Source organism: Sinocyclocheilus rhinocerous, unplaced genomic scaffold (genome assembly GCF_001515625.1).
Source record: "Sinocyclocheilus rhinocerous isolate Xijiao unplaced genomic scaffold, SAMN03320098_v1.1 scaffold605, whole genome shotgun sequence".
Lineage (NCBI taxonomy): Eukaryota > Metazoa > Chordata > Actinopteri > Cypriniformes > Cyprinidae > Sinocyclocheilus > Sinocyclocheilus rhinocerous.
Genome location: NW_015661612.1, coordinates 96,564 through 112,925, shown reverse-complemented (window position 1 = coordinate 112,925; position 16,362 = coordinate 96,564). Strand labels below are relative to the sequence as shown.

The following is a 16,362-nucleotide window of genomic DNA, read 5'->3' as shown; positions in this document are numbered from 1 at the left end:
ATGTTGAAGGTGTCTGAATATATTTTGGTTTGACTGTATCTATTTGATAAATGAAGTTAACCAACTAACATTATACATACTCTTTTGGTTTCTGTACCCAATATTTAAAAAATTTACAAATGCAATAAAAATATTGGTATCAGTACTCCGTATCGGCAAGTACCAAAAATAAAAGTATCGGTATCGGGCGAGTACTGGAAAAAGTGGTATCGGTGCATCCCTACTAATCATATTTCACTGGTATGCACTTTTTTTTTTAATCCAGAGACCTTTGGATTGGACAACTTAAATTTTTGAACTGTGTATACCTGAGATATTTAGATAGCACTGAATAGGGTATTTAAGTTTCTGAATTGTGCGCACCTCCAAAATTTGACTTAACTATTTGAAAATTCAAATGGTACAATCACATTTTGCAGAAATGCACAATTAAAATTGAATCTGTCCAATAAAATGCTTTTTTAGATTTTAAAATGTCCCACTCTATCTGCAATTTAACTAGCATTTACTACCTATTGGACTTTTTTTTTGTCCAGCTGAACATCCTGTTTAGGATCATGTTTGCACTAGGGTTGGGTGGTATGACGGTATATATACTTACCACGGTATAAAATGTTAAACGTAACAGATTTTTTTTCATTCCATGTATACCGTGACATGTAAATAAGTGGGCATGGTTAACTTGGGTGCAGCGCATGAGACTGACGCTGCCATTTGTCAAAGAAACAAGGGGGAAAATGAATGAACAGATCAGGAGGATCCTCAAAGGATTCAATTTTCTAAAGGGTTGTTAATAACGTGATCTTGTCAGAACAAAGGTGCAACGGTTAACTGGTAGAACATTGCAGCCCCCGTACAGTTTAGAGGCGTGCACAGGCTCACAACAGAGGAAGCATTATGAATGGCCATGGTAATGAACAACCTGCTTGTTAAAGCGAATGAACATAATCCTGTATCTGAGGCAAAATAACTAAACATTGAGAAGGCAACAGCATGTATTATATATATTTTTTTAACTCCAAACGATCGGACACTGATCGAAACCAGTTGATAATCTCCTGTGATTCGATACATCTCAACTTGACGTTCAAATTAACCGATCACATTTTAATGCAGAAGCCGCGCACACATTGAGGTGAATATGAAAGGCTGAGCGGCGTATCAGTCTTCACTGGGCTGGAGTGAAATAATGACGCGGTTACAAGGTGTGTGTAATTTAAACTACTTGGTCATACTCGGCACTAACAGTAGCTGTCTAGCTGATGTTCAGTTTGCATACTGCTGCTCTCCTTCTAGTCACTATTGAACTCTTCCCTCTCTTGATTAAAGCTCTAGGTGAAGGGTTGCCAGTTATCACAAAAAGAGCAAAACAAGCTCCTTAAAAACGCAGTATAATAAGCAGATACCAGGGAACAAATTAAACAATATAACTAGTATTAGTAGTATCCTACAAAATTAAATGGAATTGATTATGAATATAATATTTCAATATAAAATATTTAGGCCTAGATGTTATAAGCTGATTGAAGTAAAACAATAACATGAGGTTTAAAAATAATTCAGAAACACCTTATTTAAAATTTAATTGCACCTACAAGTTGCATTTAATATCATTCAGTTGGGGCAGTTAATCTAAAAGTTGTGTTTTTACTAAATAATTTGCTAAATTAAATCAAACAAGGTGTAGTACTTTTCATTTCTAAAGTATTTGAGTTTATTTATTATATGAAGACCTTTTTGTCGATTTTCAGGATAACTACGTGTATAACTATTATCATGAAATATCGTTACTGTGAAATAAAATTAGTCATACCGTGAAACAAAATTTTGGTCATACCGCCCACTCCTAGTTTGCACTGGGATGAAAAACACAAGTGATTTCATGAGGTCATTAAACTTTGATTTTAGCACAAGTTTTAGTCTTGGTGTGATTTGATTTTTCCCAGTGAAGCCAAATGGCGAAAAGCCAGACGAGTTTGAGTCTGGCATTTCCCAGGTATAGTATATGATCATATCTTTTTGAAATGTAATCGTGTATCTGTAGCCCCTAATGATAAGCTGTTGTCTGTCTGATGCAGGCTCTTCTTGAGCTAGAGATGAACTCTGATTTGAAGGCTCAGCTGAGGGAGCTTCACATCACTGCTGCTAAGGTAAAAGCCCTGCTGGTTCATTCATTTTGAATGATTGTCATCAAATCAGTAATTCAACTGCTTCAGAAGCTGCTTCAAAATAAGCAGCTGTTTGAACTGATTGTTGACAACCAATGTGGACATCCTGTGAGATGGCTCTCATGTGGCTCTGTCCGTGTGGCGTAAGGGAGCGCAGCACTTCGGTGCCATGACGTACAGTCCCATTCCACGACGTTGGATAGCAAGCTGGTCCCCGGCCTCTGGCTGGTGTGGACAGCGTCCTGTATATTCCTACATCTTCCCAGAGCCCTTTGGGCCGTTACTGGGGAGGTAAACCATGCAGTGCACATACTGTTTAGATCAACAATGTGATATTTTTGCTGCAGTATTGGCATGTTGACCACCGAAATAACTATTTTAACCTTGATTTGATCTTGTCTTCTAGAGAAGAATCCTGCCTAAACCCACAAGGAAAAGCCGTACAAAAAACAAGCAGAAGCGCCCCAGGAGGTAAATGTCGTCTTGTTGCATTTTGGAAGCTGTGTTTGCGGAGTCAGGGTTAGTAGTACTGAATGAATAGTGCTGTGAATTTGCCTACTGTAGCAGTGTTGTGCTGATTAGCCTGTTAGTGTATAGCAAACCAACGTGGACATCCTGTGAGATGGCTCTCATGTGGCTCTGTCCGTGTGGCGTAAGGGAGCGCAGCACTTCGGTGCCATGACGTACAGTCCCATTCCATGACGTTGGATAGCAAGCTGGTCCCCGGCCTCTGGCTGGTGTGGACAGCGTCCTGTATATTCCTACATCTTCCCAGAGCCCTTTGGGCCGTTACTGGGGAGGTAAACCATGCAGTGCACAACCAAAATGGTTTTAAGATGCTTAATTTTTGTGTCACATGAACTTCTGTTGTTTAGTGGAAAAGTTTAGGGTTCATCCATTTAAACTGTGTTTTCCCTTTCAGCCGAACTCTGACTAACGTGCATGATGCTATCCTTGAGGATCTGGTCTTCCCCAGTGAGATTGTTGGCAAAAGGATTCGCGTGAAACTGGACAGCAGCAGGCTCATCAAGGTCCACCTCGACAAGGCACAGCAAAACAATGTTGAACACAAAGTGAGTACTACTATCTCTTTAAACAAAACAAAAAAAAAACAATCACCCAACGTGGACATCCTGTGAGATGGCTCTCATGTGGCTCTGTCCGTGTGGCGTAAGGGAGCGCAGCACTTCGGTGCCATGACGTACAGTCCCATTCCACGACGTTGGATAGCAAGCTGGTCCCCGGCCTCTGGCTGGTGTGGACAGCGTCCTGTATATTCCTACATCTTGCCAGAGCCCTTTGGGCCGTTACTGGGGAGGTAAACCATGCAGTGCACACTATTAATTGCCAGAGTGGGGTGCTATTTTGGGGGTTTTGCTGAATTATCAGGCAGTCCTTATTTTGATCTATGTGCAATTTAAACATTCTCAATTTTAATCTTTGTGACTTCAACTTGAAATGTTTTCCTTTTGACAACTTATAAATTAGTATGCTGTAGCTTTGTTTTGAGATGTTTCAATTTGAGTCACAATTGCCTAATGCCTAATTTTTTTTTTTTTTACTGGATATTTATATTTTATAACCAAGCTAATTTGGGTTTTGTTTCAGGTTGAGACCTTCTCTGGTGTCTACAAGAAGCTCACAGGCAAGGATGTGATATTTGAGTTCCCAGAGTTCCAACTGTAAAGTGTGGATGGCAAAATAAATTTGTTTACTGTCATGTTAATTGTCTGTGTTCCATTCTTTTGTTAAGTCATTGAGTGAAGCCAGACTTTGTATGTGGTCATATTTGAGAAAGGTGCGAGTTCATGAATATATTGCAGCAGAAAAAGACATGTTCTGAAAAGGTATGAGGTCATTATCATGCAGCAGATTATGAAAACAAAATGCAAGGTAGAGAAGATCCATTGTGGATGTTTTGACCCCGTTATGGAGCCCACAATGACAAGTGAACTATTTTATAGTGCTCGAACTAATCTCTGTCCTGATCATGACTCCCAGAAGATATGGTTAAAGACAAGATATAAACCAGGCCATCTGGCAGCCAAGATTGTGACTATATTAAGACCATATTAATTGCCAGAAATCATATGCAGATAGTATGTTGGTCAATGTCCTGTATTAGCTTTAGAATTAAAATGTTATTTAGGTTAATCAAAAAAGGTCTCCCCCCCAGCAAATTAATTGAGATTGAATTTCTCTCACCAGTGCAGCGGGTCAACCAACGGGCTTATTTTACAGAACTGATTCATGACGTCAATTTGTAAGCTAACTTGAAAGGCTCATTTTCTTGGCTTTCCTTCAATAGATTTTGTAAATAAAATAAATTATTTGTTTACCATTACATGACACGATCCTAACTCAAACGTGAATTTTAAAGCACCATGTTGCCGGATTGGTCTAGTTAGTACATAAATGACCCGTTTTACTTGTCCTGATTTAGCAAATTGTGCGCCGTTTAAAATGTTTCGGAATCCGTTCGATACAAAATCGATATACTGCATAATTGAGCACTGTAATTTTTAGGTGTTTTTCGTGTGATGGTAAAGAAATAACCCCGCCCCAATGTATGTTAACACCGATACATTTTTAGCATGAAAAATTGTGTGTATATAAGGCGTTGAATATTGTGCCAGGCCAGTAATTGTTCCACAGAGGGCGCTGTTATTCCAGAGATTCACTGACGTGGTTGGGAAAAGAATTGTTCATGGTAGAGGTCTGCACGGGCTTTAAACTGAAGCCCGAACCCGTCCCATACCCGAGATCGTCTCACCCGACCCGAGCGGCACAGTTAAATTCAGAGCCCGAACCCGAAATTTTTTTTTCCCCACAACGAATAGCCAATAAAAAAAAAAAATGCTGGATTTCACGATTGCATGCAACGGTCAGTAAACAAATACATGTCAGTTAAGGCTCGTTAGCATTCGGCCTGCTATAAATCAGACACAGAGATACAGTGCGGCAAGATCGCATTTATTTGAATTGGCGAGAGAGAGAGGGCTGGAAGTTGCGTGTGTGAACCTGCGTCTGCGCGTCTCTCACTACAAGCAATGAGGCTTAGCCTAGTTAGGCCTAGTTCAAAAACAGCGATTTTAACTTACCCCCTCATTGCAGAGAAATATAACGTATTCAGTAGCCTGTCGAAGCTATTTTACTAATAAAAGTTTCCGTGTTGTGTGCAATAATGTGTGTGCTTGCGTCTATGAAAGCAGCGTATATAGTTTTAGTTTAGCTATAAACCTATGGAATTATTTTTGTCAATAAAAATTAACGTAACTTTATAAAACTGAACATAACTTTTCCAGAAACTATCAAAAATATGCCATTACAAAAGAATATGCGCGCCACTGAGTGACGTCTGTACTTCCAGGTCAGAGAGCAGCTGTCCATCAAAAGCTCTCTAGCCAATCAGAGTAGATCGCTGTTAAGCCCGCCCCCACGAGAGGTTTGTGTCAAAACAGTAAACGAAAATTTGCGAAGCGTAAACGAAATCTGTGGCAACGCATTCAAAATCCACGATTTGCGAAAACGAATCTTTGAAAATCATTAACAAAGAATGAAGCATATTTGAAGAGCATGTTCAATTTGTGCGACTGAGTTCATTTTTTCATTTTCATTGTGTTTTTCTTCTTTTGTAATGGCATATTTTTGATAGTTTCTGGAAAAGTTACGTTCAGTTTTATAAAGTTGCGTTCATTTTTATTGACAAAAATAATTCCATATAAATCCAAGCCAGACCCGAACCCGAAGCTATTCATTAAACATTAACCCGAACCCAACCCGAAAGTATTTCGGGACCCGTCGGGTAGCAGACCTCTAGTTCATGGTAACGTTAGTAATGTTATGTAGTATTAGTCAGGTTCTTATGGAAATTCAAAATAGAAACTGTAGGCTACGTTTCCGTTAATGTTACTACAAACGACCAACGATTGTGTTTTGAGATTCCACCTGAGATTCCATTGCTTTCATAATATGCAAAGTGACTGTTGATCAAGATAGTGGACTTCGGTCTTTTTAAGAGTTTGTTTTGGAGAGAGTAACGTTAGTTAAATATTATAGTTAGTCAACCTATTATAACGCGGAGAGTTAGCGATTCTATCTACAATTTTCTGCTTGGGTTCTTGTAATATTAAACGAAAGCTACATTAAAAATTAGCATAACATTTAAAATCTAATCACAATAGGCTAAACATGGCAAATCGACCAGTGCAAAAGGAGACCAGCAGCCAACCACACTTCCTACAGTTCAACAACCTCGCATGCGAAACAGCTGGAGGAAAGGTGAAAAACGGTGCATTTGAAATATATGTCTTGTCTTACTGTATATATATTCTGATATTCATAGATTGCGTTTGCATACTGAAATTGATGAACAAACTACTAACGTTGTCATTAAAGGTGATTTTTGCTACAGATGAGTGGTTTGCCCCTGCTCGAAATCTTTTAAAGGTGAAGTCATTTGCATCTCCTCTGGTAATATTCATGTGTTCGGCATTTTCTAGTATTATTTGGTATTAATTATAATGATCTGAAATTATTTGAAGAGAGACCCTCCAGAATTCATAGCCTCAGCATTTACCGATTATGGGAAATGGATGGATGGCTGGGAAACCAGGAGGAAAAGAATTCCAGGTATTAGTCCATTTGCGCAAATCAAAGCGAGTTCACTGTAAAACTGTGAAATGGGGCTCTCTGTGTTCCTCATTTCTCTCTAATGAGCTGTAGTTCCATTGAGCCTGGATGAATTAGAGCAGAATAGCTGCAGGCTACTTCCTTCTCTCATCCATCCAGTCTCTGAAGATCTGTAAAATGAACGCATGAGAGAAAGATGTACTGCAATACTGAGACACTTCCTCATCTGATCAGGCTTTCAGGGCATGTTTTGTAATCTCATAGAGTGCTCTGTCTGTACTTACAACAGATTTCGGTGATCTCATGAAAGATGCATGTGTCTCTCATCTTGTGTTAAAGGTCACGACTGGTGCATCATTCAGTTAGGAGTTCCAGGAATTATTAATGGCTTAGATGTGGACACATCCTTCTTCACGGGGAACTATGCACCATTCACCTCCATTCAAGCTGCGTGTCTTGGTGGGTATCTATTGCTGCGGCCTTTAAGAACCAAAGTATAAGGTTACCTTCATTATGTCTAATACATGTCACATTTAATTCAGATCAGATGCCATCATTCACTCTTGAAGGAGATCGTACAGGCATGGCAGCTTCCCCGAGCCAGTTTGAAGCTGTGGCACAGGTGTAAACCATCATCCAGTGCAATAGATATTCATGCACATAATCACCAGTCTGTGTTTCTGAGGGAACTCATTCTGAATTAATATTGAACAGCTTAACACAGACAGCTGGGAGGAGCTTGTCCCGATGATAAAGCTGAACCCGGGGTACTCTGAATCATGCCACAACTACCTGAATGTCACATACCCACACAGAGTTACCCATATCCGCCTCAACATATATCCAGGTAATACACCTTCCACCACATGAATCATTCAGTGCAATTAAAAAAAAAAAAAGACAAAACAGAGAATGTGATCATTCATAATAATAAAAAAATGGCCCAGGGAGAGATGCTGGAGCAGAGCACCATCTTAGAGAGCCATTTGTTTTGTAAAATGAATACAAATGAAGGGTTGTAAAATGATAAAAAAAATATATTTATAATTGTTTTTATTTATATACCACCTAAAAACTGGTACTATATGTATTTCACTTTTTTATGTGGTGTTTTATTTACTTATTTTTCTCACCAGATGATTTCTTGCCCAAGGTGCTTACAAGAATCTTTCAGCAAATTGTTGAAACAGTTGTAGCTTTGACTTAAAGCTGAAGTGTATGATTTCCGTGCCACTAGCAAAAGTATTTGAAAATCAGTCAGAAATTAAAAAAAGGTACAAGACAGTGTACTTTACAGCTTTAATGAGGGAAAGAACCTAATGAAACATTGCTAATCACGTAACTGAATCTAAAACAATGGATAAATACAAAAATATTGATTTAAAGATGGTGGTTATATTGAGAAAATCGCCTTTAAAGTTGTCCAAATGAAGTTCTTAGCAATGCATATTACTAATCAAAAATTAAGTTTTAATATATTTACGATAGGAAATTTACAAAATATCTTCATGGAACATGATCTTTACTTAATATCCTAATGATTTTTGGCATAAAAGAAAAATCGATAATTTTGACCCATACAATGTATTTTTGGCTATTGCTACAAATATACCCCAGCGACTTAAGACTGGTTTTGTGGTCCAGGGTCACATATATAAAATGGAAATTTATTTTCAGAAAGCATATAGCATTGATTAACAACCCTGTAGTATTTTTTTGTTTTTGTTTTTTGCTTTTTCTGGAAAATCAACCTACTTATAGTTGTCTCAACATATTAAAATAGTATTTTACCCTAGAAACAATGGAATAAGTGTTTTAACATAAAATGACACCTTAGCTTTAAATATTGTTTTATGTTTGGCAGATGGTGGCATTGCAAGGCTGAAAGTTTATGGCATTGGGAAGAAGGACTGGTCCACTGTGTCTAGTCAAGACCTAGTGGATCTTGTTGCCCTTGTCAATGGAGGTGTATGTGTAGGCTACAGCAATGCCCACTTCGGTCACCCACGCAATATTATTGGTGAGTGATTCTTTGGACTGACAAGTAGATAAACATCTTAAAGAGGCATTATGGTCTTTTTGTTCAGTTGAGCCAAGAGAAGCATCTAAAATGCGGACCACTTTTACAGACAACAATCTCTGCTTTCAATCAGGCATATCATAAAAAACTCTGTCTGGACTGTTTCCCATTTTTAATAACGTCCTGAGAGAATACTACACATTACCCATCGTCTATTTAATGACTGTTTGGAGAAGATCATGGAATAACATGAGAGGTTTTGAGATCTAGATCAGTACTTTGTGATTGTCTGAATGTGTGCTTCTCTGTAGGTCTAGGTAGGGCTGACAACATGGGTGATGGGTGGGAGACAGCCAGACGCCTGGATCGGCCCAAAGTTTTAAAAGTAAAAGCAGTCATGTCATTTTAGGAAACTTCACAGAGATCAGTTAGATCCCACACTGATCTCATATATTGGTTTTCAGGTGGATGAGAAAGGCATATTACAGGTGCCAGGCTGTGAGTGGGCTGTTCTCAGACTAGGACATCCTGGCATCATAAGCAAAATTGAGGTAGACACCAACCATTTTAAAGGTACTTAAAGCATTGAATATTTATTTACATTTTGTAGCATTTTTTTGTCTAAATGTTTTCCATCTGAATCAACAGTATCTGTATGGAAGCCTGGTTCCGCCTCAGCATAAAAAAGTTTAAAAATCGTCAGATAAAAAGTTTAAAATAAGAAATAAAGTCATAATTACGAGAAACTATCAAATACAAAATAAATGGCTGCTGAAATTTCAGCTTTGCCATCACATTTTGAAATATATTTCTGTTTTGGTGAGCATAAGACACTTAAAAAAAACAAAAAACATTGTCCTTAGGAAATTTCCCAGACTCCTGCAAGATTGAGGCCTGCAGTTTGACCCCAGATGAGGAGAACAACTTAATTCGTAACCAGTGGCGCTCTGACAAAACCCCCAAGTGGAGAATTCTCCTTTCTCCTCAAAAAGTATGACTTGCCCAGCCAATAATTTATTTTGACTTCATCTTCAACTTTATTCCTTTTTGTTCTGTGTAAATGTGATCACAATCTTCCTCATCTAGCTGAAGGCACATCACAGGCATTTGTTTTCTGGAGAGTCTGTGGTGCAGTGTGGGCCTGTGACTCATGTGCGTCTGGTCATAGCTCCCGACGGAGGGGTCAGCAGACTTAGACTCGGGGGTCGACCGGTGTCAGACAACTTGACTCATCCTCAGCAAATCTCCAAACTGTAATGCCATCATGTATTTTCATTGCACAATTACAGAAGAATGAAGGTCGTCCGTTGTGATGTCAAATATTAACACCATAACGTTAATAACAACACTGAGGACTGAGAACATCATATATACAATACTATACATTCACCAAATAGCCTTTGCTATGGTACAGTATACAATGGAATTATTGTCAAGGCTAATGTTTCACAAAACACCAATAAAATACTCTCATAATAACTAAGAAGATGAGCCTTTACTCATTTTGTGTGTCTTGTATATTGCAGAATCTGATACTTTAGATATAAAAATAGTTAATAGTAAAATACATATAATACATTGTATCACTTTGTCACTTGTTTGCCCAGATCAATTTTAATTTTAAAACAGTAATGTGAGGAGATGCAGACAGTAAGACAGTCTCAACTTAACCCATGTGTTTTGTATGGACATCATCCACGGACTGTACAGTTGCATTGTAAATAACAATATGATGTCAATATGATGTAATCGACAAGATAATATTTTAACAACTAACATTTTTCATACATATTTGAAAGTTTTGCTTATGTGCATCATAGAAACCGCTCTGAAAGATAAAAATAATAATAGTAATAATAAAAATGACTTGTTGTTATTAATATTACACGTAAAATAATTACAAAAATACTAAATGATGGTAATAATTATTATATTAGTATTTTTTATAATTATTTTTTATTGATATATTTGTTGCTTTAAACTTTTTTGTTGCTTTTCAACAGTGCTATATTATAAAAGGAACAACAGTGTTGGAAAAAACAACAACTGCCTGCTGCATGTGTCCCTCTTTGATGGGCAGTATTTTCTAAAATATTTTGCTGACATTTTTCTGATAAAAGAACATGCATCAACAGGTCTTTGATTTAAAAAAAAATATGTCTGAGTCTCAAGAAACGAATTGGAACTTATCTCTATTTACATGAAAAGTTGCTGTTGATATATTCTTTTGACCTTTCTGTCACTACGTGCTTATCCCTCGGAACAGTTGGTTAAAAAAAAGAAGGTGGGATTTTGACATTCAATGACATGTTTCGAACTAAATTTACTATGTGCAATTGCACAGATAGCTTCTGCAGATGCAGAGATTTTCCAGTGAGCTGTTTTCCCCCCCTATCATTTTGTCATGTTTCTCCACAGATTAAAGCAGCGGTCCATAGCAGGACAAATTGTGTCGACATGGTGGAGAAAGATTCTGCAGGAGTCATGTGCTATCAGGACAGGCCTTCTGTGCAGTTATAATACCCCAGCCATATAAAATACAGTCAATAGACCTCATTCATGGTGAAGAAATCTCAATGTAAGTTGTTCATGAAACCATTCCATTGCAAACGGTTGCATTAAACTACCTTAAGAATGGGTTTATGAACTGTTCATGTTCTGTTTGTGTTTCATGAATGAGGCACTTATTCTAACTGAATCTGAGTGAAAAGAGTTGTCACTATTTTTACAAACAATAAAATCAAACCACATGACTAAGATTTCAGCATCAAATGACATAACCAAAACAAAATAAGCAGAATTTAAAACTGCAAAAATGAATATGCATATTGTGCACAAATTTCTAGATGTCCTTGAACAGCCTGACATGTGGAGACGCAAGACAGCACCAGACATCTCTCATTTCTCTGGAGTCAAACAGGCTGCATTGTGATTAATTACAGTATATTATGCTCACTCATGCAGACATATGAACACTCACTCACTCACTCTCTCACACACACACACACACACAGGTTTGTTTTTGTGAAAAGTGGGGACATCCCATAGGCCTAATGGTTTTTCTACTCACACACACACACACACACACACACACACACTCAGAGCTCTTTGCTGTGGAGGAAGATAAGTGTTTGTTGGACTGAGCTTAAATGACAGAGGGGGTTGAACTGCACACTCAGCACTTTGCTTTGAGAAAAGGTCAATGTGAAATATCTTACGTGTCTTTATTATCATGAATTATTACAGCTTGGTTTTCCACGCCAACTCTTTTGTTGGAAAAAGGTTTGTTTGTGCTCATATGTTGCCATCCAGATGAGTTTATCATTTTTTATCAATTCATTTAAAACAGATTTCATAATAAATGTTTAATTTAAGTAACAACTTTTGTCTCAGATGTTTTCTCTAAAATGAGACTCAAATGAGGCACTTGTTGTAGTACAGGGCTAATATGGATTTAGTGTTGGAAGAACTGAATAAGAAATATGTTGAACTGAAAGATTTCTTTTATTTAGTATAAGTTGAATTATTTAAAGGGGTCATATGATGCGATTTAAACTTTTCCTTTCTCTTTGGAGTGTTACAAGCTCTTGGTGCATAAACTGAAAAAAATATAAATATACATATATGGCTATACTATATAAACATATAAAAACAACTAAAAATGATGAAAACAACATAGTGACTAAAACTAAAATTAAAATTAAAACGAATTAAAATATTAATATGAACAACTATACAAACAGTATCTCGATACTATAAAATAACACTTTTGTATCTTGTCAAATCGGAGCACATTATCAGACATTGTTGAGATCCTGTCTGAAACATGAATATGAAATTATTTTTGTGTTTTTGTTCCTCAATTTAAGAAGATAAAGACAAAAGTCTCCATTTGCTTTTTAATCTTATTGCTGTTTGTGGGAAAGAGTTCAGATATTAAAGACATATAATTTGTGATTTTTAATATTGGTTGGAATCATTCAGAGAAAAAATTTAAAATGTCCAAAAAGTAAAGTGTGTCTGAATATATATTTTGAATTTTGGATATGTTTATGTTCAAAAGGCCTGTTATATGGCTTACATGTAAGTTGGGAATGAATTTTAAGCCTAAATAAACCACATGGTGTGCTGCACATAATATTATTAGGTCACTCTTTATAACTCAGCAGAACTGCTGGACTCCACTGTCACCACATACTGTCCTCAGATGATCCGTTTATCCAGTGCTCACCAGCAGGAGGCGACAGAGGCCCAACAAACCATTTCTGACCCCACAGGTAATGCCATACTTGAGTATATCTGCTGTCTTAGCATGCCCTCTCTTCTATCTGTCACTGTTTGTGTCTCTCTGTGGCACGGTGTGTACTCCAGTGGCCGCAACAGGCTGTAAATGTAGGACATTCTGAATCAAGCAGTCTATCAATCACACTTATGGTGAGGTGAACTATGAACTGTCATTGTATGGACCAGAACTGCATTAAAAATTCTATTGTCTTCAACAGGACAAAACATATGGATCTGGTACGACATTAAGGTGTGTAAATAATGACAATTTTTATTTTGAGTGTCAGCGGGTTTGTTTCTTTAACAAACATCAATGTGTTCAGTGCTGTTTGCTCTCTTGCAATGATGGGATTGTTTTGCCCCAAACCCTGAAGCTCTGTTAGTGCACATAATCAGTGCACATTGATGAAGTGGGAAAAAAAGTAAATCTATAAATCTACTTCTCATCACCCCAAGGGAGAGAAACATTTCACCTAGATGCCCTGATCTGATATGAAACGCTCCATGAAATTCAGATTTGTAATGTGCGCACTGGCTCCCTAATACACACACACAGACACACACACACACACACACACAAACTCCCTTTCTGCCTCCACCTTGCCCTCCTCTCTTATTCGGCAGCCCTCTCCATCAATATCTGTCGGTTGGCTGCCAAAAAGAAGGATATGCTCAGGAATTAACTATTTTTTTTCTAAACCTTCCCTTCCAGCATGTTTGGATTTTCTCTGTTTGATCTGGACTGTTAAATAAGACGAATGCTATTAGAAATTCATGGCTGTGCCGTGCCATCAATAAATGATTAGTTTGCAGTGCTTGCCAGTGATTGATTGGCTGGGCAGGGGATGTATTGGAACCAGACTTATTCAATGCCACGGCGAGTCCCTGAGGAACGGCTTAGCTTATCAGTGCCTGAACAACTTAAAGTGGTGTTTGTTAAGAAAGGTAGAAAAAAGAAGACGTAGAGAGAGAAGTGATTGATTGGCTGGGCAGGGGATGTATTGGAACCAGACTTATTCAATGCCACGGCGAGTCCCTGGGGAACGGCTTAGCTTATCAGTGCCTGAACAACTTAAAGTGGTGTTTGTTAAGAAAGGTAGAAAAAAGAAGACGTAGAGAGAGAGAGAGAGCTAGGAATTTAAGACTGCTTGTAGTTAATTGCACTTATTTACTCAGATCTGAAAGATCTGAAATACAGAATGCATAAATGCATCTTGGAAAATGCCATTTTAAAGCAGTACACCTGATCAGTGTCAAGGTTTATTAATGACTGTATTATGCTACATTATTGTGATATACATATTGTTTTTCCAGCCCTCAGAAATCTCTTATGCCAAGGCTGTGATCAAAAATACAGTAAAAACAGTCAAATATTATTGCAATTTAAAATAACTGTTTTATATATTCATATATTTTAAAATGTAATTTATTCCTGTGATGGCAAAGCTGAATTTTAAGCAGCCATTACTCCAGTCTTCAGTGTCACACGATCCTTCAGAAATCATTATGAAATACCAAATTTGCCTAAAGAAAATTAATCAGTGTTGAAAACAGTTGTGCTGCTTTTTTTTGTGTGAAATCTGTGATGTATATATATTTTTTCATAATTATTGTACAAATAGAAAATTCAGAATGTGAAGGACAGAATGTCTTTCTGACCCTAAACTTTTGAATGGTATATACACATCTCTCTGGAACACTTCATTCTGATTAGTCATTTGAAGCATTGAGCATATAATGATGCTAAATTGTATATTTCACCATTGGTCATGGCAAAATACAGTACTATATACATTCATGACTCTTGTATCATTCCACAAACTCATGTAAACACAAGTACGAATAGCTCATTAGCGCCATCTTGCAACTCAAAGTGGTTATTACAACTATCAACTGTAATTAGCAACCGAGGACTAAAAAATATTAATTATAATACAATTAATGGGCATAAAACATGACTGAAAATGAACGAAAATTCAGGAGTCCCCAAATAAAGCAATTAAAACGTTCTCTTGGAAGAACAAAAAGCTGGTAAGAGAACTGTAAAGCTTAATATGCTTTGTTGGATTGCAGATTAATAATATCTAAATTAATATTGTTGCAGTGTTTTGTTGTTGCTTGTTTTCTATGTGTTATGTCAGGGACTGTTTGTCTTAGTGGTAGCTTACGATAACATATTTTGAAGTCAAATCAATATTTTGTGTGATTTGTTTTTACATTTATGTGGGAAGTAGCTGTATAATTTAAGGGATAATTTACATTTAACTGGTTACTAACACAAAATAAACTCCTTTCAGGGATTCATTTTGCGATCATTTCCAACTAGACTCCACAGACTCCAAGTTCATTGCCAAGCCTGAGATGAAAGCCGCCAAGCAGCAGAAACAAGTCTCCAAAACTCCCTGTCTCCACTCGTCGATACCTGCTAACAGGCCGAGTATATGTGTGTGTGAACACCTTTAAGCACCGATGCTAATTCACAGGCTCCTAGATGCCGCCTCAGACAGTAGGCAAGAAAATCAGTGCTGTGAAGCGAATATTTTAGCTCTGCTCAAGCTCAGATAGAGTCATAAATTAATTCAGCGCTTACAGGGAGTCCTCTCAACCTTGCCAGAGTCTTTCTCGGTCTCGCTTTTAGTATTTCTCGCACTCTTTTATTTTCTGTGGGGTGTGGAGATCACCATAAATCATTCATGTCATCATAACCAGATCAGACAGATGATTGTTTGGGTCATACAGTGAATTAAAAAAAAAAACCCACTCTGCTTAGACTGCACTTCTATTTCCAAAGGCAATGCAAATCAGTGCTTTTTCTGATGGATGTTTGGACATTTACATTTTTTGGTATACTGGAAAGATGGATCCATTGAGGGACGCTATAAAGTCATAGTTGTGCATATTGTGGCTGTCTGGACCTCAGCAAATGTATTAAACAATGATCGTTGGTGATGAATGCTCTTAATGTAACATTGGGGAAGTGGATTTGACTCCCTTACACATGTCATCCTGTGTCAGAGCTCCAAATGCACCTCATACCAGCTTGTGATTGACACGGCGTGTTGCTGGTCTTGAGATTCCTATTAAACTCACTCACATATTCAGCCACCCGTCAGCATCAGTGTCAGTGCCACTTTACTGGGACTGCAGCCAGAGTCAGCGTGGCAGCAGAGGTCAAACATCTTTCCCTCCTGCTTGGGCCAAATCGCATTTCAAACACCCGCTGTTGAGGAAATTAGGCCCCTTTTTCAAAGTTTATCC

At 37.6% G+C, this 16,362-nt stretch overlaps 2 protein-coding genes across 3 annotated transcripts in view; both read left to right on the top strand.

Annotated features, from left to right (window-relative positions):
• Nucleotides 1-3,894, top strand: part of LOC107726469 (40S ribosomal protein S7) — a 10,801-nt gene extending 6,907 nt beyond the window's left edge. For both annotated transcript variants that reach the window (XM_016536063.1, XM_016536062.1), the window contains exons 5-7: nt 2,575-2,639; nt 3,091-3,241; nt 3,777-3,894. In XM_016536063.1, the coding sequence (XP_016391549.1) occupies nt 2,575-2,639; nt 3,091-3,241; nt 3,777-3,854 (294 nt within the window). In that variant the 3' untranslated portion in view covers nt 3,855-3,894. The remainder of the gene's footprint in view (nt 1-2,574; nt 2,640-3,090; nt 3,242-3,776) is intronic.
• A 2,069-nt stretch (nt 3,895-5,963) lies between these two features.
• LOC107726426 (allantoicase-like) lies at nt 5,964-10,282 on the top strand. The gene is made up of 12 exons (XM_016535984.1): nt 5,964-5,994; nt 6,353-6,449; nt 6,567-6,617; nt 6,713-6,800; nt 7,140-7,259; nt 7,343-7,422; nt 7,515-7,647; nt 8,665-8,820; nt 9,132-9,205; nt 9,285-9,393; nt 9,684-9,811; nt 9,907-10,282. Exons 2-12 carry the CDS (start codon nt 6,360-6,362, stop codon nt 10,075-10,077), a joined length of 1,200 nt encoding a protein of 399 aa, XP_016391470.1. The 5' UTR covers nt 5,964-5,994; nt 6,353-6,359; the 3' UTR covers nt 10,078-10,282.
• Nucleotides 10,283-16,362: the final 6,080 nt, after the last annotated feature.

Coding starts and splice junctions, on each gene's coding strand:
- LOC107726426 (XM_016535984.1), top strand. CDS start 6,360: ATGGCAAATCGACCAGTGCAAAAGGAGACCAGCAGCCAACCACACTTC. Junction 7,260..7,342: donor CATTCAAGCTGCGTGTCTTG/GTGGGTATCTAT, acceptor CATTTAATTCAG/ATCAGATGCCATCATTCACT. Junction 7,423..7,514: donor AGTTTGAAGCTGTGGCACAG/GTGTAAACCATC, acceptor AATATTGAACAG/CTTAACACAGACAGCTGGGA.